At 25.3% G+C, this 24,060-nt stretch overlaps 1 protein-coding gene across 3 annotated transcripts; it reads left to right on the top strand.

Moving 5' to 3' along the window:
- The first annotated feature begins 19,034 nt into the window (after positions 1–19,034).
- On the top strand, positions 19,035–22,660 carry LOC113861908 (transcription factor TCP20). 3 transcript variants are annotated; one of them, XM_027495012.1, is made up of 3 exons: positions 19,051–20,469; positions 20,589–20,657; positions 21,249–22,499. In XM_027495012.1, the coding sequence occupies exon 1, from the start codon at positions 19,353–19,355 to the stop codon at positions 20,274–20,276; it is 924 nt and encodes a 307-aa protein (XP_027350813.1). In that variant the 5' UTR covers positions 19,051–19,352; the 3' UTR covers positions 20,277–20,469; positions 20,589–20,657; positions 21,249–22,499. The 3 variants fall into 3 exon arrangements, with proteins under 3 accessions (XP_027350812.1, XP_027350813.1, XP_027350814.1); XM_027495013.1 differs by having other exon boundaries at positions 21,750–22,494; XM_027495011.1 differs by having other exon boundaries at positions 19,035–20,469; positions 20,589–22,660.
- Positions 22,661–24,060: the final 1,400 nt, after the last annotated feature.

Raw genomic sequence — 24,060 nt, 5'->3', positions numbered from 1 at the left:
CTACTTCCGCAGTAAGCGCTCAACTACCTTTGAAAGTCAGCTAAAAAGAAAAAGTTGAACGCGCATTACATGAAAACAAAAGCATGTGATGAATACTTTAATGGGGAAGAAATTTATACAAGGTATTTGGTTTATATGGATGCTATCATTTCATGCTATATGAATTCTATGCATGTGGTTATTGGTAGATAGGTATTAAGTGCGAGTTCTGAAATTTGTACCCCAATTACTCATTTGATTCACATTTGGTACATGCAGCCAGGGCTCAATATGTTTCCAATCACATGTAAATACTCTTATATTTATACTGTTAGTTGCAGTCTTTGTTCTCAATTTATTACAGATTTTCACCTCGTTTTTAAATCTTTTAAATAATTTTCAGAAAATGCTCTTATTGTAGTGAATGCTAGCTCTAATAAGTTACACAACTCTCTTATTGTGGTGATAAAATGTTCTAAGCTACTTCTTAGAGTGTGATTTGCGAAGACAAAAGAAAGACTATTATGCGAGGAGATGAATGTGAAATTATCATTGGCACAGTCAAAGAATAATCATTATCCGATTCAACTCGTTTACTTCTATCTATGTGTGTTTAGAAAATATGTTAGAATAATATAAATTCTACACTTAAGTTACATAGCTAGTAGTACTGAAGTAAATGTAAAGGTATACGCATTTGTTGATGCAATTAAATACTCTATTCATCTTTCTTGCCTTTTTTTCAAGTTCTATCTGTGAACCAAAAATGGCACAGTATATTAAACGTAATCACATGACAGTTATTTTTCCAATTTTGGTAGCCGATTAAACATAAATACTTTCAGTTTTTGGTAGAGTATCTTAGAATAATTAAAAAGCCAGAATTCTTAAGTGACTTAAAAAGACTTGATCGAGATCCATGTAGAAAGATTTTTCCTCAAAAAAAGAAAACAACACATTCTTTTTAAATATATTCTATGTGGTTAATTTTAAAAAAAATTAAAACACTCATTTAATGAATTAAATAATTTTAAAATATTTAACATTTTTAAATTTGATCAATTATAAAAAATATAGTAAAAAACATTTGTAGCATTCCTCTCCCTTCCCTTGCTGAGGTGGTAAAACACTTGAATAGAATAAGCACAACCTTCATGAATTTGTTTATGCTTCATGCCAAAACAAGTTCAACTCTTGAAAAAGACGAAAGATGGTAAGCATGAGTCATGATTAAAGTGATTAAGAGAAACATAGATTCAAGCTTATCCCCTGTGAAAACGAGTCTTTCGAATTATAAAAATTAAGAAAGGAATGAAAGAAGAAAATCAAAGCAAAAGAAACCCAGTGGAAAAAGGAAGATCTTTTCCCATTCAAACTCTTGTGATATTGGGTATGAAATTTCAATAGCTAGCTTTGAATGAGGGGCCTCCCTTGTCTGCATGGTGGGAAACACATGTGACCCGCAATGCAATCACCAACACACATATACACTCACCTACCATTATCACCATCACACAAACAGAGGAATTGGTCATCTCTACTTCAAAGAGGACAAAACAAAGCAAATGTTTAAGATAAAGATAAGGAGTGTTTTTTTATTTTTCCTTTTGAAACATTAACAAAAAAAATATAATTAAAAAAAGAAACCCAAAACTGCTTGGTAATCAAGTTCATATAATAATAGCAAGAGGTGTATAAGGTAAGAAAATGGAAATGTATAGAGAACGTTGATTTATATTTTTCCATCACATTGAGTGATCATTTCACAACATTGATTGTTTTCTTCCTCAAGAGTCTCATAATCTTTGAGAGGTTGGAAATTATTGATTTCATCCATCACGGGCATCGTTTAATTTATTTAGACTTGAGTAAATAATTAGTCTTTACAAATATAATATTTTTTAAAATTTTATATTAAAATTGAAAAATAAGTTTCTTAATAAGAGACTAAAATTACATTCTTTTGCAATTTTTATGAATTAAAATCAAATAAAATTTTTAAAATAATTAAGACTAAAAACCTATATTTTTAGACTAAGAACTTATTTAAACCATTTATTTATTTTTAAAAAGAGATTACTTAATCACATCAGCTAGTTTTAACTTTTGAAATTTGATGATTAAAGTAACTTTGGACTAATTATTGGACTAACCAAATGTTGTGAACAAATTATGGTATCTATTTAAGAATCAAAAGTGAATTTCATAGGACATGAGACTTGCACGATAAGATTAGACAAGCATAGTTGTTCAAACAAAAAAGGGGGGGAAAGAATTGCCACTACAATTTGTAAAGATCACCCTGCAATAAGTAATCTACAAAAAAATTTAACAAGAAAAGAGGAATTGATCATTGTCATGATCACAGTTTGATATATTAATATCCAATTTCTCCCTAAATTCTTATGTGCAGTATCTTCATTTGAAAGGGAGATTTAATATACCGTATTAAGTAGAGATAGGACTACTCGTGACATTCATCCATTAGGTTATAGTTTGACTCTTTGGAAGTGGGTTTTGAAGGAGAGTGCACACTTTTTAATTATAAATTAAAAAAATTATATTATTTATTATCATAAATATGTAATTAATATATTAAATTTATATTAATATATTAAAATTCTTCTTCTCAACAACTCTCTAAATTCTAAAATACTAGATGTTAATTTGTTGCATTCAAAGTATAGAGAGAAGATACTCTCCGTCAGATGCTACTGAAATTTTATCCTTCTTCCGATCTCTTTTACAAAAAATAAATGTTTTTATTTAAATTATAAAAAACAAAGAATTATTTTTAAATATATTAATTATTAATATATTTATTTTATAAGTCATCTATTTAACTATTTATTACTACAAATATTTCTAAAATATGTTATAAATTTACAATACATAATTATTTTTATTGATCATGATAAATTTATTTATTTTTCATAAAAAAAAATTGGAAGGAGTACTTTCCAAAAGCATCATGAATTTCTTAACGATTCCATGTATGAATTTTGACCACTAAAATTTAGTTAACTAGTAGCTAATTTTTAAATACGTATAACACAACTTTGGCGTATGGTATAAAACAGACAATTCTAGTTGTTTCATTTTAAGATTTTATTTGGCACAGCATATTATTACATTAAAGAATTCAATTCTAAATATTATATAATATTATATATATATATATATATATATATATATTATTAATACATATTAAATAATAACATTTAAATCAAACCAAGCAATGCCCTAACTTGGTAAGATACTTTCAATGATCATAAATATTTTTTATTTTTTACATTCAACAAAATTAGTTTCTTCTTTTTGTAAATAATTAAGCCCTAAATGTGCTGCAAGGAAAAATAAGGCCCAAACTTAGGGACCAGTAATGTTAATGAATATTCCTTCTAACTTTTTTTATAAGACTTATTTAAAAAAAAATTATTATTCATACTCCATAATTTTTATAAAACATTTATTATATATTTTTTATTTGCTATTAATAATGAAGTTGGTGAAAACTTGTATTAAAATTAAGAAAGATAAATATTAATAATGAAATTAAGTTTAATGTTATTAAATAAAGGTAAAATTGTTGTGTTATGATAATTTTATAAAAAATCTAAACATTCAATTAACTTTAACAATTTTATTGGAGTGCGTAATTTAGTTAGAGAAATTATATTAAAATCAAGAAAAATAATTAACTTTAGCCGTTGGCAAAGATAAATTATTAAGGTAATATGCTTGTAGATAAATGTCAACAATAATTAGGTTAGAACCCATCACTAATACTAACGCAAATATCAATAGCAAAGGGTTAGAAAAAACAAAAATATATACTAGTTATCAAGGGAAAAGTCATCGATTTTGTTAATATTAATTTTCTAAGTTAATTTTAAATGTTTAAAAATAAAAAAAATTATTATTACTTTTAATATAATCTTACAGTTATTAGTTATTTTAACTGAAAATAATATTTTTCATTAATCGTTGATAAATTACCAATAGTTTATCGGTAAATAATTTACCAACTGTTAAAACATGGATAAGAGATAAATTCTACTCTTTTTTAATAAGAATTAAATTTCATGTTCGTACCAAATACGAGATTATAAAGTAAGTAATTTATTTATTTATTTATATATATCATTAATCATTTAAATTTTTTTTTCTGATCCATTTTATAAGAATGTTTTTGAGGTTTTTGTTCGTTCTTAGTATAAAATTATTTATTATTCTTTTTACATATTTATTTTTTATTATTAAATCTTTTTAACATTCTAACAAATAATATAATATAGATTTTGACTTTAATTAAAGTAAATTTAAAATATTATAATTAATTTTAAAAAGTTAATACATCGATTACTTTTAATAATTTTTTAATATATGTAATTTAGTTGAAAATCTCTTATAAAAAAGATTGCAGGGACTAATAATGATATTAAAAGTTTAATTTTGATGAACTTTTAGTATAAAAATTTGTATACTATCAAATAATTAAGATATAATATAATTTTTAAACTAATTAATATAAAAAAATCTTAATAATATGAAAATATTATAATTTTAAATATCTTTTAATTGATGTTAACTTAAAATTTTAAAATAAATTATTATAAATTAATTTAAAATTACAATCTTATTAAATATTTAATGTTGATTTAGGTATTAAAAATTTATGATACCAAATAAGTCCAACGTCATTTTTTAAGTTATAAATAAAGATAAAATATATTTGTGTGTGTGTATAACAATTGACTCATAAATTATATTTACTTACCTTCACCAAGGAATAGACTTGTAATGTGTGCATAAAAATATCAAATCTAATAAAGTTTGTTACAACTTCAAACTCATATAAAGAAATTAAAAGAGTTTGAAGGTAAACAATTTTCTTTTCTTTTATTTTCTTTTATTTATAAATTTTAATTAATAAAGTATCATCAAAATAAATAATTTTCTTACGGTTTTATCATTACATCAATATACGTTTTTATTTTCCCTATTTAACATATCTAATAAAATTTTATAATTTAAAAAAAAAAAAGCTATAGTATTTTAATAGGTTTTTCTAAAAACACAATATAAAATTATAAAAAAAATTTGAAAAGGCTAAAGCACAAAAAATAAATAACACATAAATAAAATAACCATAAATTGAAGAAAATATTAATAAAGTAATATATTTATAAAATAAAAATCTTTAGAGTTGTAATGGATTAGAATACATATTTTATTCTAAATTTATCTTAATAAAATTTGATGTTTAATAAAAAATAATGAATATATTATTTTTTATTATAATGGACAAGCTTTTAATTAAATAAAATAGTTATTTACAATTAAATATCATCAAAATAAATAATTTTATTATTATGTTGAGTATTATGTTACTGTATATTTTATTTTATAACATTAATATTTTATACTTTATCAAAAATTATTGTACTTTTTGTAGTTGAAAATATTAGAATATAAAATAGCAAGTAACATATGAATGAAATAAATGAAAATTAAATAAAATAATGATCAAATAATAAATTTAAAATAATTAAAAAATATAAATATTATGTAACATTATAAGAATAATTTTAGTTGTAATAAGAAAATATGACATGATGATGAAATAAAATAAAATCATGAATAATAAGTATATAGTAGAACCTAGTGTTATTGGTACCTAAAACCAACTTCGGTCACCATCAATAATGGCTAAAATTCATTAGTAATAATAAAAGATCATTGGCAATATCCAATTGACTTAAAGTAATTGATAATGTGCTCTTTGGTAAATTTTACACAGTCAAGTTAGATATATCATTGGTGATGATGACGAAAAATCATTGTTGAATATATGGGTTGAAAACACACACACCCCAATTACCAAGGGATAAACCATTGGTAAATTAGCAGACTATCATATTAACTACTTGGAGGAGCTACCAATCTCTTTTCCCTTCGATAACCTTCGAGTTATTTGTTGACTTTTTGAATTGATTTGAATTTTTTTTAATCTAGTTTCACATTCCAATTCATAATTATGAATTTATTTATAAATATTTATTATAATATCTATAAATTTACAAAGATATTATATATTATTTTTAAATTAACAGTTATAATTTTTTTAATATTTTAATAATTTAAAATTATTTATATCTTTTTTAAATAAATTATTAAGTTTACTATTTGTTACTTCAAAATTAGTGATAATAATAATTTCACATAAAAGAGATAAAATAATTTTTTAATTTATACAAAATAATAAAAATTATTGAATTTTGTTAACCTTAATTTTTAGGATCGAGTTTAAGCTTTCATAAATAAAAAAAATTTATGAAAAGATTACATATTTATTATATTAAAGTTAAAAAAATACAATATATTTTTTAATAAAATTTATTATTATTAATTACTTATCCATGATCTTTAAAGGTTGGGTTTAAGTTTAAAAAAATATAAAATTATTATATAGTTTATATAAATTTTAATTTCATTAGCATAGATTTGGATGTGATAGCACAGTAATAGTAGTGCAAGTAATACATAAGGAAATATGCTTTCCATTTGCACTGGGGACATTAATGCTATGCTCTTACAGAGAGGGAATGCTGGACGTTTAGTTTGCTTTTCTAATACGTAAATTGATTGATTCTATCTATTAACAGTGATTTTGTTTTCATTATTATTTAGGGAGCTTAATTTGACTTCCATGCCATCTACCTAAAGAAAAATTAATAAATTATTCACTTATAGCTTATCATTAGCTGATAATTAACATGTTTTTAGTTTTTTACTTTACATTAAATTTAGCTTCTGAAGGTGAAACTTATGCCATAAAAGATTTTGTGAAACATAATGATTTTAGCCCTTCTCCTTGTTTAGAAAACTAGTTTATTTTATATCATCTGTTTAAGGTTATGAGAATTTCATCAATTTTTATTAATTATAATAGAGTTGATAAGTTTGAGTGTCCATGCAATATTTAACAAAAGAAAAAGTAATTTTAATAAAAATTGTAATATGCATGACTATTTAAACTATATTTATAACCAATTAATTTGTGGAAAAACATCTAATGATTTCAAAATATTTGTAGAATTTATTTAAGAACAATTTTGAGCCTTAAATATAAGGTACCTAGAAATCAAACAAGTAGCGTATTAAAGTAAATTTTAAACTTAAAGATTGGGTTTAAGTTTATAGGAAAAAGAAAAAAAATTAACTTAAAAAAATTTTAAATTACAACTAAGAGGAGAAATAAACATTTTTAATTGATAGAAAGAATCATCAATAATACTTATAAGACAGATTTATTAATGAATACAATAATAAAAAAAAAGTATTAGGTGAATAATTTATCTTTATTTAATGTAAGTTAATGAGTCATTTTAAAGATAAATCTTTTTGAAAAAAAGATAAACGATATAAATCTAACTAAATTCTTTGCATGGAATAGGAAATCCAATAATTAGAATAGGATTAAAGGAACGCATTAAGTTTTGCTTGATCAAATCATTTGAATTTTGAATCTTAAGATAAAAATTATCTTATATTATACTTAGAATAGAAATGTGAAAATTCTATAAATAAAAATTATGTAAATCAAAATATAATTGAATTTTCTTTTACAAGAGTTTTTTCTTAATAATTTTGAAGTTAAAAACAAAATTTTATAGTATTAACGAGAGTCTCAGTTAGATAAAATTTTCTTTTATCTATCCTTTATCCGTTTTTGAGAGGATCCAATTTCTTTTTCATATAAAAAGTGTGACTCAAATCATGGCCTCTCGTTAAACCAAAATTATCAAATAGCATGCAAAGTCATGCATATTTCTTAGCTTATGCAAATTGTAAACTATATAAAAAGATGCAATGAGAAAATTTTACAGACACTTTTTAATTCTTCATTCATCATTATTTTCATTTTTCTCTCTTTTCTAGAGCTGTCACACCCTTCAAGAGCCGTAAGTAAAATTGCAAGCTAGAAGATACGACCTATTTACCCTTAGTATCAGATCTATCTTGCAGAAAAGGAAAAAAAATTCCTCTTTTTTTGAATTTAATTTTTATGATGATTAACTAAATTTATAGTTAGGGTTAAGTAGATTTATTATTATGAATTCTAGTTGTTTTTTTTATGAATTTATATTTATATTTTAATTAGTTTGCTTTATTATTTTATTTGCTGTCGGGATTCAAACAACCTTATTATTATATCTATGTCAGTTGTATAATAATTGACTGAATAATTGCCAATTAATATATTTATAAACAATCTTATTATTATATCAAAAGTATTTAGGGTTTTCTAAGAACAGTTTTAATCCTAAATTCTTAACAAGTTATTAGTTAAATAAATTTATTGATCTTACTGCATTTCTAATCCTATATCCACCATGATCATTGGGGATACAAGTTTAAGCAAAAAGGATTATCAATATTATATGATTCTGTATTAACAGATATAAAATAAGCAACTGGGTAAAAATCTAAGTGAATAATATAGGCAAAGTCAAATGATCTAGATTAGTTCACAATCAAACTTTATTGTAATCACTTAATTGTTCTAATGTTCTCCCTTTTTTCTTTCTTCTCATCTCTCTCTCTGTCTCTCTCTTTTCTGTGTTATTTATTAGCAAAATGTCGCTTTTGTTTACCTTAATAAATGAGATTAATAATCTTAATATTTATCACATAGTCTTTATGGAATTTATACGGAATGATACTTTAAGATTTTAAATATATTTGCCGATTTGCGCAACACCTTGTCTAGTTACCTATGCTTTTTTTGTTGATATTATGCTCCTTATTATGTGTTTTTTTCTTCTTCAAAATTTATTACTGCCAAGATTATTATTTAAGGATAAGTAGTACTATTCAAATATGATGAGGTTGATAAATTATCATTTTATTGTAAAGAAAATTGGTAAAATTCTATTCAATTTGTTTATAATTGATGGTCTTAAATTTTACCCATTTCTCCTTATTTTGTCACAAATTTGATAAGTTGAACATTGTAGCAAGATTTCTATGGAAGAGTCCATTGTTGAAATGAATAATGCAGCAAAACGTCTATTTTTTCTATTCAAGTTGTAAACGGCATAATCCAAAGTTGGAGATCTTTTTTTCTATTCTCCTTCCGTTTTTAAAATGATTTAATATTATTAGAAATAAATTTAGATTGCCCCGCTGCTTGATTGAACCTCAATTTGAGGAAATTTTAGGATTTGTTTGATTTCTATAAATGTTTTTATTTTGAATAACAAAACTGCCACTCTATTTCATTTTGTTTCTTATTTTTCAAGATTTATACAGAAAAAAGGTTATTTTTCCTTGTACAAATATTAGAAAACTAAAACATAAAACATTTTCAAAAACCAAACAGAACCTTAGTTTGCTGAAAAATATTTCTCAGAAAGAAAAACATATTTTAAATAAAAAATAAATTAATAATACAACAGTTGAATGATTGAATTTTTACGGTAAAAGAAGGTTTGAAACTCTTTTTTATTTCTTGTAGAATAAGATTTAAAATATGGACAAAAGGTTTGATTATAATATGAGAAATTGAGAATAGAGACATCGAATATCGTTTTCGCTGAATTGAAAAATAGTTAAACTTCTTCATGGGAGAAATTTGAGGCTCTTGCTGTCCCTATGTTAACGCCATGCGCTCCACTCAAACTTGTGATGTACTTTGGCATCACAATTGACAAATGTGCGTCCCTCGTAGCTTGCTTGCATCGCCTTCTCTATCTCTTTATCCAACATCTCCCTTCTATTATGTTATCATTTTTATGTCCTTTTTTTTTCTCAACTTATCTGGACTAATCCATTTTCAATTCATTCTATTGTTTCTCAAAAGTTTTATTCTAACGCATATTTACAAATGATATATTCTACTTTTATTTTTTATAATATTTTGTGTTAAAAAATAACATATTCAATATAATAAATTTAAATCAAATTCAAATGCATTAAACTCAACAAGAATTTAAAACAAGCTGTATTAATAATCTAGAATCCATTCAATAAATTTAAATAAATAAACATTGACTTTATTAATAACCTAGACTATATTATGAAATTCTTACATGAAATAAATTATTAGTTTCAAACAAGAAAAACAAGTTTTAGTCACTAAAATTATTGATCAACTCCAATTAGTTGTAATTAGAAGTCGGTTTTGTCATCTAAGTATTAGTACAATTGACAATAAAAATATCAAAATTATTCAAATATATTTGTTAGCAACTGAAATGCTTACTAAAAATGTTGGTAACTCAAGCTATAAAAAAAATTGAAAAAGATAGCTAATTCAACTATAACAAAATGCATTACATTGGAGAAATTATTTAAATATTTTAGCAATTGATTTGCTCCGATGGCAAAAAATTTTCTGAAATTTTAAGCTCCCTCTTCTATGCTTATTCTTTTTAGCCCTAATTTTCATTTTCCTCATTCACTCACGCGCTCTTTAACATCCTCTCTTTTTTTCCTTTCGATGTTTACTTATTTGTTAGAATTTTTGAAATATGATTTTATATGCTTTTAAAATATTTCTTTTGATAATAATATTTATATAATATTTTAAAAATTCATGATTTATTTATAAAACATAAAAGTTTAAAAATATTTGTTTTTATTAAATAATTTGTTTTTACATCAAACTTAGTTTCATTTACCAAATAATTTGGGATATGATCTTGTATATATATATATATTTTTTTTAAAATTATTTTAAAAATATTATTCTATATAATATTTTTAATTTTTTTAATAATTTTTATTTATTAAACAAAAAACTTTAAAAAATATCTATTTTTACTAAAAAGTCTGTTTTACCCCAAAATTTGGTTTTAATTATCAAATATTTTCTAAACATTTCAATCCACTAATATTATTAGAATAATAAATAATGATTATTTCATAATTTATTGAACATTTTTTGAATTTATTTTGTAATAGTTTTTTGAACATTTTCATTCTATTTCTAATCCTTTTTTTAAAATTTTAACCTAACCACTATTAAAAATAATTATAACTTAAGTAAGAACTTAATAAAATAAGAATGTTATAGCAATTATATCATTATCAATTAATGAAATTATAAAACAAACCAAAATTAAGATTTTGTAGTTTCAATCTTAATAAAAATTATAAAAACACTTATTAAATTAATAGACTTAATAAATGGTAATGTTTTCAAATTTTATATCTTCAATGATTATTACGCGATAGAATTTTAGGATAAGATTGTGAATAATGCATCACATTAGCTATTCATAGGTTTAGAATAAGACCACTGATATAAATATAAATTACAAGAGAAATTAAATAAAATATTGGTAAACAACGTAGCTGAAGTCAAATTTTTTAGATTTCTTTAAAATCAAACATCATTGTTATTTCTCAGCTATTCTTGAAAAAAAATTTCGTTTTATTCTCTTTTTTTTTTCACGCTTTATTTTATTTACATTCTTTATTTTCTTTGTATTATTTTTCAACAATCCATTAATTTTTATTCACTTAAATAATTAGATGTTAATAATTATAGTAGTTTTTTGCATAGTCTCTATTAAGATGATAATTTGGGACTTTTATTAATAGGTATACTTGTCTATAATTTTTGCACAACCTAATGTGGTTTTACAATAACAATATTAAGGGGGAAAAAAAAACTTCAAAATTTCTTTGAGTTAATTTTTTATCTTCTCGTGACCGAATAAAACAACATACTTCTCATGAAAAATCACAAGTTTCAATCAACTAGTATTGGTACATTTCCTAAAATGATGACAACAACATATAATCATAATAATCATAGTTGAAATCATAGTTATAGTCAAAGACGTGACTATTGTAGATTACTAAAGAACATTTCTCCATTAATAGGCCACAAGTAAGTCATACAAGCATACTTGGACATTGAGTTATTATGTATACTCTTCTTTAGCAATTTTTTTTTCTTAAACCACCTTTATAGTTGAAGCTCTTTTAACCATAAGTATTTATACGATGACACAAGAGCAAAATAGCTACCATCGTCCATGCTTCTTTCAACTAAACCTTTGTTAACTTTCATTAACAGGATATGTCGCTCAACCTCCACATTGTTATTAATAATATTTTCAATATAATAATCTTCTCATATAGATTTATCATTAATTTTTAATACATATCTACGCCGATCACCTAGATGAACCTTCAACTTTGATAACACTTATTGAAAGTATTTGAGGAAGCTAAAACATTGGTGAGATCTTCCTTAACAAGTCATGAGCAAGATATATAATTAGACTTGAACATTATATCCAACCTAAATTATCTTATGACTATTAAGTTGAGTTTTTGTCATTTATGTCACTCAAGTTTTTTATTCCTACTCAATAATGGGCTCCTTCACCCATACTTGATCTCAACAACTTATATACAACATTGAAGTTCATTGATTGAAAGATTTAAGTTAAAATATATTGTATTTTTTTAACCATTATTTTTTTCCCTATTGAATTTTTTCCTAGTAATATTTTTAATGAGACAATATTTAATATATTCAAAAAAGTTGTACTTTTATTTATTTTTTTCACCATGCTTTTGTCTCACAAAATATTTTATAATAAGATTTTAACAAGGAACATTCTTTAGAGATAGTCATCTAAAAGAATTTTATAAATATCATAATTTTATGGATGTCCATTATCACCTATCAAATTTAATTTAATATATTTCACTTATTTTATTCAACAAAATGTATAATCTTAGGAGATACTATAAATATTTATGCAATAGGAAGCTTCTCCATTTATCTTAACAACCTCCATTCACTTACTCATAAATGATGTGAAAAAAAATAAAATACAATTATTTTTTGCCTCTTAATTTTTTTTCTCATTTTTATTAGCATCGTTTAACAGTAAAATCTATCATTTTTTACATTAAAAAGTTATAAATCATACTTCTCATTAATTTCCTAAATATTGATAAAATAAAAAGTTAAAATAATTATTTTTTACCGATAAGTAACTTATAAATTTTAATTTTTTTAATTTAATAATTACTTGAATTGAGTTTCTAAACGTAGAATATAATATGATAAGATATTACACACAACATGTTAATCATGTTAAAAAAATAAACTTAGAATTACTTCAATATTTACTTTCTTGAACAAGTCAGTCAAATTAAATTTGTATTAAATTTGTCACAATCTTTTCAATATAAAATTTTACTTTAATGATAAATAGTGTTAATTAAGAAAATGCTTCGAAATAGAGTAAAAACTAAAAGACTTGTTTTATTTAGCTTTTTAATTTTATAAATAATTAAATATAATTTTTTTATTTTCAAATATTTGTATAAAACAAAAAATAATTATTTATTAAGATATACATAAAATAGAAAATATTTTTATCAAATCAAATATTTTAATTAAGTTTGCTTAGTTAGGCTCATACATGCAATTAATAGAATGGGCCTTGTAGCCAATGTCTTGTTAAGTTAAATATTTCTTTGAAATCCATTAATATATTAACTTAATATTTACGAAATAACATATGACAATTTCAGAAAATCACAATCACCTATTTACACTTTTAATGCCAAAACTTTTGGAACATTCAATGATTATTAAGTCCTTTTTATGTTAAATTTGTCTCATGAGATTTTTTTTTTTATCAACTCACTTTCATTCATTCTTTATATTAAGAACATGCATTACTTCACAAAGTATATTATTATTTTATATATTGTTATTTTGTTGAAATACACAAAGACTTAATCATTAAATTTTCTTTACAAGTACTTCTTTCTTATTCTTGTTCATTATTCTAGATTTCTCCCTCTTAGCATCAAATTATAGACAAAACTAATAGGATAACATGTACCAATATTTATATAGATTACTTATTAACAAAATTAGCCACTTAATTTAACAAGCAAATGAAGATAATTCCATCAATAACCACAGTTAAAAATTAAAATTATAAATTATCTTATAATAAAGAAGAATTTTCAACATAATAACCCTAAATTCTTTATGTAGTTAGGGTGATCATAGATTTAGATAAACTAAATTTAATATATAAGATTAATTTATAAAGTCATATTAATTAGGTTAAGCTTATGCTTTGTATTCACTAAAATTAACTTAACCTAAATATGTAAGCTAGTATTATTTTTTTAATTTTATCTATTATTAGCTTTTAATCTCAAGAAAATAATTCAAAGATAAAGTTTAAAATCAACCTAATAGATATAATAATAATATAATAAACATCTTCATTTTAACTATTTTATGCAATCATCACGTGTTACTATAGATATAAATAAATTAGGTAATTCATTGAGATTTTATGACTTAATATATATTAAGTTTAGTTAGGTTAAACCTATTTATTAAATAAGTTAAATTAAGATTTTTTTTAACATCTTAAGTTAAAAAGGTCATATTTTAGACTTTTTAAAAGCCTTTTTATCCTAACAATTCATAATAATAATAATAATAAATTAAATTTTATTATAATATTTTAAAATTATATACTTAAGTTTAGGATAAATTTATCAATAAATACTTATAATAGTACAAATTAAGTAGTAGAAATAAATTAATTTTTTTTATAAATTAAAATTAACAAATTTCATTATTTGTTTAGTTTTTTTTATTTAATTTCTCTAAAATTTGAAGAGATAAGTTACTTTTAACACAGAATAATTTTATTCATTTTTTATGTTATTTTTTTTTTTATCTTATAAAGAGTTATCTAGAAGTTTATTCAAATTAAATTATAGTCTATTTCAAAGTTTAAACTTATTAGTTTGAATATTAGTTTAAACCTACTAACCTATTTAGAAATGAATTTATAGATTTATTTAAATGGCCTTAATTATTAGAAAGTAAAATTTTAATTAGGATTTTAGATTTGATCATACCTTAAAATAAATCTTATATTTAGTAAATAAAAATGACTTAAGACATATTTAAAAAATCAATAAGGCTTGAGCTTTGTAAAGCTAATCTAGACTTAGTCCATTTTTACTATTGTGATTTTGTTTTCTGTCACAACTATTTACTTCCTATTTTGTGATTCATTGCACACTTAAAAGTTATTTTGTCAATTTACTTGCAACTATTTAGTGATTTTTTTTCTCTATTTTATTAGAAGATAGGTGAAATAGAGTTGAGAACAAATTTTAGGACAAAAAGAAGCTTAAGTTGAAGAAATTAATAAAGAAAGAAACTTATCTTAAGGCAAATGAATAATAACAAAGAAATTAGTGAATAATTGCATAAATAATTCAAAAATTATTTTTGAAAATTTTCAATTGGGCCTAGTTACAAACTTTCTCTATATATAGGCAAAGCTAGTTAGAGAGAAAAAAAATTAGATTTTACTTAACCTTATATCTTCACATCTTCTTTTAATACGAGAGTATTCATTAAGAAAAATTTAAGAAAAGAGTTAGATTCTCTCTCATTAGTACTAGATCTATCGTATAAAAGAGACTTTCCTTCTATTATTTTTTTTTTGTTACGAAAATTTGTTGAATGTATATTAAAATTTTGTTAATAATTATTAGTAATTAAATCGATGATATAAGATTATAATAGACTATCTATTATGAATTATGATTTGATTCTTTTTTCTTTAAATATATATTAAGTTTTTTTCCTATTTTAATTTAAATTAACAAGTTTATTATATCTTAACAATTTTCTAATCTTATATCTTGTATGACTATCAATGATAGAGCTTTTATAAAAAATTATAAATATTGCATAATTATTTAGTATTGATAGAAATAAAAAATTTTAAAAAATTATCAATATTGTATTTTCATTGGATATTAATATATTAATAGATTTAAAATAAGTTATTAACAATTCATAGAAACATAATTTTTTTTTTGTAAAACCTTGATGAACAATTTAGACAAAGTCAAATTCTCTAAGTTAGTTTATAATTGAATATTTTATGATCATTTGATAGCTCTAGAATCTTTAATTTTCTTTTACTTTTTAATGTTGTTCTCTTTAACTTTTTTTTTTTTTTGTTATTGCTTAAATAACTCATCATCTTTGTTTACATAAATAATTGGAAATTAAAAGCCTTGATAATTACTACATAGTTTTTATAAAATTATATCATGAGATTTTAAATACTTCACTATTTTTTTATGTGTACACTTGCTCTTAATTTTACACATGAAAATTGCAATTATAGTCCTGTAAGTGTTGCTTACCATGACCAAACTCTACAATAGCATCATGTAATAATCGGTTGATGATAGTTTCTCCATTACATTTACCATTTTCCATTATACAATTCTTTTTTTTTTTCTATTTTATATTTTAACTTTACCACTACATAACTAATCACTTTATTTGATTTGTTTTTTTATTGGATGGTGTATGTTATGCCCATACAAAAAAAAAAACAAACAAAAAGTCTTATCCAACTCAATTTCACCTAATTTATGCAAATTAGTTTAAGTTAAACTTAATTTCTCTTATAATTCAATTGGTGTTTAATCAACAAACTTAACAATTTTTAGAAAATATTCTTGATTTTCAATTGTGTATGTCTTGAAAATGGTTAATGTTTTACTTATGAAATAGAATTTACTAAGAGTGTAGACTAAAGAAAAAATATATAAATTTTAGGAAATGAAACGTTTGAAAATAAAACAAAAAAAAAAAAATACAAGTAAAAATTTAGGCTTTATTTAGAGTGGATATTAATTTTAAGTTTTGATAATTTTAAAAATTGAATCCAATTTTAGTTTCAAACTTTCATAGTCTTCAATTTTAAAATTTTAATATTAAATCTTAAATTTATACTACACAAATTATTTCTTAAAGTTTGTTTGAATATTTAGCGATGAATAAACAATAAAAGTGAAAAATAAAGAAAAGAGAAATGATAATTATAATATTGATCGATGATAAAAATTTTATAGTGATTATGGTAATAACAAGTATAATAATAATAATAAGTATGTTAATAAATAATTTGACAATAGTAATAATGATAACGACAATAATAGTACTAGTAATATAAATCATAAGTATAATGAAGAATATAAAATTATAGATAATAAATATAATAGTAATATTATATGATAACGATGATGATAGCAATGATAACAGTGAGTATCATAAAAGTAGTAATAGTAGTTATTAACTAATGGTAATAATAATGATAATGAATATTGTGTATATTTTAAAAGAAATAAAAATTAAATAATTTATTTTATAATTAAAATAAAAAATTAAAATAGTTTTTAAAAATAAAATAGATTAAAATTAAGTTAAAAATACATTTTGATTTATTTTAACTAAATAGATTTTATTTTAAAAATTAAAAAAAAAACTAGCAACTGCCCTAAATAAGCATAAATTAAGGAGAAAATAAAGTTTACAGAAAGATAAAGCAGAAAACCATGTTTCGTTGTTTAAAAGTATCATAATTACAGAACATAATTTATAAAGTATGATATAAGCAATGAAAATTTCTAACATAAAATGTCTACAATTTAATAAACCAGATGATTTTGTCATGAAATAATTCGCAACGAAAAAACATTGCTTTGGGGTAAAGGGAAAAATAGCATTAGGAAGGTTAGAAAAGTGATATCACTTGCAGTCAAAATAGTGGCACAATGTGGTTGAATCTAAAACAGTGTTTGGAAAGGGAAACTGATAGCATTAATTTATTTAGAATTAGACTTTTCCCGTTTTGTTGGTCTAAATCTGGGCTCACCAAAACAGAAGTCTTACTAGGTAGTCCAACACAAAATAGAACAAACCATAAGTGTATGGGAAGTGATTCTCATTGTAAATGGGACATGAACTGCCAGCAACTATAGTATTTAAAGAAACAAGGACCCACTATTGGACACTATGTCACTGATCCAACACACCTCTCTTTAATGAGTCCATTACTCTCTGTTTCTCATCCCATTATTTTATCTTGTTCTTAAATTCTCTTTTATAACACCTCTTTCAAGAAGTGGGGCCTATATCGAATCCATGACCTCGTGCCATTGGTTTTCTTTTTCTTTTACCCTTTTATTGTTTTAATTGAATCAAATCACCCACGATACTCAATCTTTTCTCATAAAATTTTAACACAATCATTCCAAATTGAATTACTTATTATCAATTGATGCATGCATTTATGGAAAACAATACTTTTTTGTTTCTAAATTTTTTTTTATTTTTTTCCTTTAATCAATAAAAAAGAATATTGTTAACCACAAAATGTTCTCTCACTCAAACAAACCTTCAGTGACGGATGGAAGGTTGAACTATAATGTTGTAGTTATAAGAAGAATGACAGAAATATTAAAAGGAAAAAGATTGCTCTACACTGTTTGCTGTATATATATTTAGGGAAAATAAAAATAAAAATATAATGGGATGTAATATTAGAAAGAAAAAATAGAAATTTATCCCTCTAATTTTATTTTTTAAAATATATTTTTTTACTTTTTTAATTTAATATGAATTTTTAATTTTGATTTTTGTTTTAAGTTAATTCTGCCATTATAATATTATTAATGGATTTTCTTTAATGTTCAATATTGCAAAAGATAAAAAAATATATAGTAATTTTTATTAATAGAATTTAATATTATTCAATGTATTAATAATATTAATTTGCTATAACTTTTATGAAAATTTATTTTATATAATTTTATTCTGAGTAAATTTTTATTAAATTTTGCTAAAAATATCTCGAATCAGATATTTTAACTCATTTTATTTTAAATAATAAGAGGCATTTAATGTTTTTTAAAATATTGAATGTAATGGAAAGACTAACTTAAGATAAAAATTAAATTAAAAAAGTAAATGAATGAATTTAAGACTAAAAGTAAAATTAAAAGATGGAATCATTATTTATGTTAAAATAAAGTAAAAATTAAATATTATAAAATTGAATTCATTTTTGAGAAAAATAAAAAATGAATGAAACGTAAGATGGGCTTTGTTTGGTGTGTGTAGAGAAACACGGGGTTATAGATTTAGTCGCTACACCGAGGAAGTGAAACTGGCAGTTAAAGTTGCTTTCAAAACTCATATCTGGCTGGTCAAAACCCACTACACCGAGAAAGAGGTAAGAAAGGACAAGAGAGGAAGAAGGCGAGAGAGAGAGAGAGAGAGAGAGAAGGAGTGAAAAATTTGACATGGGCACATTGGGATTTTAATATTTTATGGTTTTGTCCCTCAGTTCTTGCCAGAAACAGTGAAAACTCATGAAAGTTTAGGACTTTTCAGGTCACCTTCTTCAATCAAAGAGGACCCATCATTTCTTTTTCCCCCTTTTTTAATTATTTTTATTTTCCTTTTCTTTTGTGCTCTGTTGATGGATCCCAAGGGCTCAAAGCAGGCACAGGCACAGGGACAGGAGGTAGTACCCAGCTTCCTGAGCCTCCCACAGCAACAAGGGAACAACAGCAACAACAACAATAACATGGGAGAGAACAAGCCTGCAGAGGTTAAGGATTTCCAGATAGTGATCGCTGAGAAGGAAGAGAACAAGAAGCAGCTGGCACCAAAGAGGAGTTCCAACAAGGACAGGCACACAAAGGTTGAAGGGAGGGGGAGGAGGATAAGGATGCCAGCTCTATGTGCAGCTAGAATCTTTCAGTTGACCAGAGAATTGGGTCACAAATCTGATGGGGAAACAATCCAGTGGCTTCTTCAACAGGCTGAGCCATCCATAATAGCAGCCACTGGGACTGGGACAATTCCAGCATCTGCTTTGGCTGCTGCTGGCACCACTGTTTCACAACAAGGAACCTCTCTTTCTGCTGGTTTGCACCAAAAGATTGATGAATTGGGAGGGTCCAATATAGGGTCAGGGAGTAGTAGGACCAGTTGGCAAATGGTTGGAGGGAATTTGGGGAGACCCCATGTGGCCACAGGTCTATGGCCCCCCCATGTCAGTGGATTTGGATTTCAGACATCATCTGGTCCATCTAATGCCAGTTTAGCCACTGATAGTTCAAATTACCTGCAAAAAATTGGCTTCCCTGGCTTTGACTTGCCTTCTGCCACCAACATGGGCCCTATGAGTTTTACCTCTATTTTGGGCGGTGGGGGTAACCAGCAGATGCCTGGCTTGGAACTGGGCTTGTCTCAGGATGGCCATATTGGGGTCTTGAATCCTCAAGCTTTGAGCCAGATTTATCAGCAGATGGGTCAAGCTAGTAGAGTACACCAGCAGCAGCAACAGCACCATCAGCAAACTCCTCCTAAGGATGATTCTCAAGGCTCAGGACAGTAGATTTTTCATGGATTTGGGTGAAAGAAAGTAGCATTGTCCAGAGGCTCAGGTTTCTACAATGGCTTTTGTGTTGTATAATTGGGAGACTGTGAGAAAAAAAAATAGATGTCTCAGAGGATTCAATAGAAACTGGATTTGGTTTATTCCCTCCCTTGTTGTTGCTTCTCGGCAGTACTCGAGTCTCCAGATAAAGGTGGTTCAACCAGTTTTTGTTTTGTTTTCTTGTGTTTTATTTCTTTGATCTGTGTATTTTTTTACAATCTTTCATGGGTTGTAAGTAATTGTTGTGTTGTTGATGATGTTGACTTGCAGGTGGTGAAATTGCAGGGCCAGATAGCGTGGATGCTTTGGTCTGGCCTTAAACTATTGTTTAATTCAGAGGTGTGTTGATTATTTTGTTCTTCTCTAGGTCAGGATGGAGTGCTGATCAGTTTGCTTGTGAAATTGGTGATATAGTTTCATAATCATATTTGTCAAATTTCATATTGGATCTGCTATTATTACTTTATCATCTGGGAAATTTTAACCTTTGTGTGGAACAGCACTTGCAAATTACATCTGTGAATTGGTCAAACTTGCCACTCCCTTTCTGCACATTAGCTCCTTTCTTGTCACAATTGGGATGATTTACTCTCTCTTAACAAACAACTTTGCTTCTTTCCTTCAAAATTTCACTTGGGAGAATCTTTCCGTTTTTAAAATATTGTTTTTCAGCATCTCATAACGGTACCTAGTAATTCTAAAGAAGCTAAAGTTTTTCACAAGATGGATCAGTAACTGGAGCTTTGCTTCATTATAAAGGGCACTGAATTTTCCTTTAAATAACTTAGCTGGAAAAGTCACATGAATAGTTTCTATTATTACTAAATACTAATGTTTTAACATTTAAGTCCTCCTTTCAGCATCATTTAAATTCCTTATCCAGAGTCTTTCAGTAGAGGTTTAGAGTCTTCAATTTTCTTAGATACTTAGAAAGTGCAAGCGATTGGATATAAGGGAGAAAAGTGATTAGTAGAGGATTGAACATCTTACATCAGCATCATCAAACTTCGATTTAAAGAGAGCCGCCGATTAAGCTGCAAGCTAGCTTGTGGCTAAGAGCCTCAGTCTATGATAATTGATCATAGAATGCGCCTTTTCTTCTTTGCCTTGAAGCATGGCGAAAGACCTTATCTTGGTTAGAACTAGAAGTATGGCAAACTGATTGTTGTCTACTTCTGCACTTCTGATTTCCATGAACTTTTGACAATCGGCTATTGTTTTAACTTTTTCTCTCTACTATTTGATTGATAACCAAAATAACATGATGTTCCTGAAGCTATAGTTGTAATAAGAAGGTATATTTATCTATTATGCGTTAAGCCTTTTGCAAGTTGAAACCATGGTTGCATAAATTATAAGTGAACAATTGCTATATAGTTAGATAATATGATGTTGTTGATCTAATTGATATACAAGGGATTATTATCTTAGGGAAGGTCTACACAAGCAATTTTGTTTTTAAGAATATTGCGGCTCCATAAACTACTGGCAAGCTGCCAAAATTTGCATATAGCTTTTATGACCATAGCGTGATAGTTCCTATGAGCTCATCTTTTTGCCTTTGCATTGCAAGTGGATGTTTAGCTCCCAATATTCAAATCACTAAATGACACCAGAAGGTACCCAACTTCTGACAACTAGTGCTTCTATGACCTCATTATGTCTTATAAGCAGCTGTGAGCTCACCTTATTGAATGCAAGTGGGTTTTTGTGTTCCCAGTCTTCAAGCGGTGTTGCCAGTAGATGACACTGGTGTGTGTTTGGTGCAAATAAATTAAGGGTCTTCATCGAGTTGAATAAACATATTCAGTTTGGACTGATTCACTTTCAGTATGCCACCTGTGTGATATAGAAATGGGGAATTTGTATTTAATTGGTCTTCTACATCTCTTTTTCTGCATGGTATGATGGTTAAGTAGTATCAATGTATTAGTTGGTGACAGAACTTGGAAGTATATAAGAGAGGGGATGGCACCTAATTTTCATTATATAGATTACATAGTATTAAAGAAACTACATGTTAGCTTTTTTGCCAATTGTCATAAGGATCGAGTTGTTCCAATCTTATAAACATGGCAGAAAAATATACCTGTAGTTCTCATAAAAAAAGGTTTGGCTGTAATGCTTATCTTCCTTCTAATTATATTATTCCTTGTAATAGGTATTTTGGCTTCTCTTACACATTTTTATTCTTTAGAACAGTTAGTGAGGTATGCAATAGTGGCCTCTCTTCTTTTTTTGACAATGCATCTCTTCTAATTTTGTGAGCACTTTTTTGGGTGCAACCTATAAATTTTCAAATTATTCCCTCTAAGTGGCTAATTAGATATCATTTATTCAACCAACACAATCATTTGTTTGTTGCTATTTAAAATTGGCATGAGGGGCTTTACGTTTTCATTGTTGATTTTGTCAACTTGAACATGGCCACCAGTCACTGCCATGACTTTGCCATCTCAATCCAAATTATGCAATCTTTATTGTGCTTCTATTTTACATTTCATTTATGCATCCACCGACTCTTGCCCCATAATTTTTCTATCGACAGCCTCTTTTGTTGAATAATAACGCATCATGTACATTTTCTTTTTGAAAACAAGAAAAAGGTGTGAATGCTAATCAATCAATTCAATTTAGGCCTCCCTATATTTCTCAATCAAGTGCCTTTATGCCGGATTGACCCAATTCGAAAGTAGCTAATTGACAAAAATATAATGGTATTCAAGACCAAGCTAGAAGCCACTGATTTTTGTACAAGAACTTCACTTACAAATTCTAAATTGTCATTTTTCTTATTGGGATAAGTCCTTCTAAACTACTCCAACTACACTGGTGCTACCCACCAAACGCTTATGAATCATTAAGGCTACTCAGCTTTAACCCGTAATAGGATAATGCTTTTTGAGTTGCATTTTGAGAATGCATGTAACTACTTGAAGTTTATCAATTCAATTGTTTTTAACATTTCCTATTAAATAAATTAAGTTTATAAAATTTTATAAAGTTTAAAAAGTAGTTAGTACTTCATTAGTTAATTATATATATATATATATATATATATATATGTATTAAAACATTATAACCATTTGTCAACTGTAAAATATTAAAATTACGTACTGATGAATATTTCATTTTTCCAAATTATAGTATAAATAACCATTAAGATGGTATCACATTTTGGCATCATGTGACTTCCTTTCCAATTTTTGTTGATAATGTTATCACCAAGTAGTTTACCTTAATTTTTTTAAGGATACACAAACTCAACCTTCATGGATAAGATTCAATATAAGAAAAGGGGGAAAAAATCATCAGACAAGATCATTGCATGCCAGCTTAGAAAGTGTTTGTTGAACTTGATGTTTAAGCTTTGATGGTGTTTCTTTATTTGGGCGTGCCATCGTTTTAAATTGATTAGTCTACCAATAAAATTTGCCGCCCTTATTATATAGACCCCTTTCTGGCCAGAATTAATTATACATAACTTCCTCACTTACTAATATGCATTTATATGTATGCTTTATCTTTAACCATCATAATTTACATATAACACATTGTTGCTAATTCATTTTTATACTAAAAATCGCCATGTTGGAATAAATCTCTCTCCATCTCTCTAATTTTAAGTATGTGTCTGACAGTGACCCAGAATCTTACAAGATATTCAAAATGGAATTTGATTTTATTTTTCTGGTTCACGATCATTTTCATGTTTCAAGTGAAACAAAGTATTCCCTTGCAG

This window comes from Abrus precatorius, unplaced genomic scaffold, assembly GCF_003935025.1.
Source record: "Abrus precatorius isolate BTA unplaced genomic scaffold, Abrus_2018 Scaffold3, whole genome shotgun sequence".
Taxonomy (NCBI): Eukaryota; Viridiplantae; Streptophyta; class Magnoliopsida; order Fabales; family Fabaceae; genus Abrus; species Abrus precatorius.
This window is presented reverse-complemented; position numbering and strand designations above follow the sequence as displayed.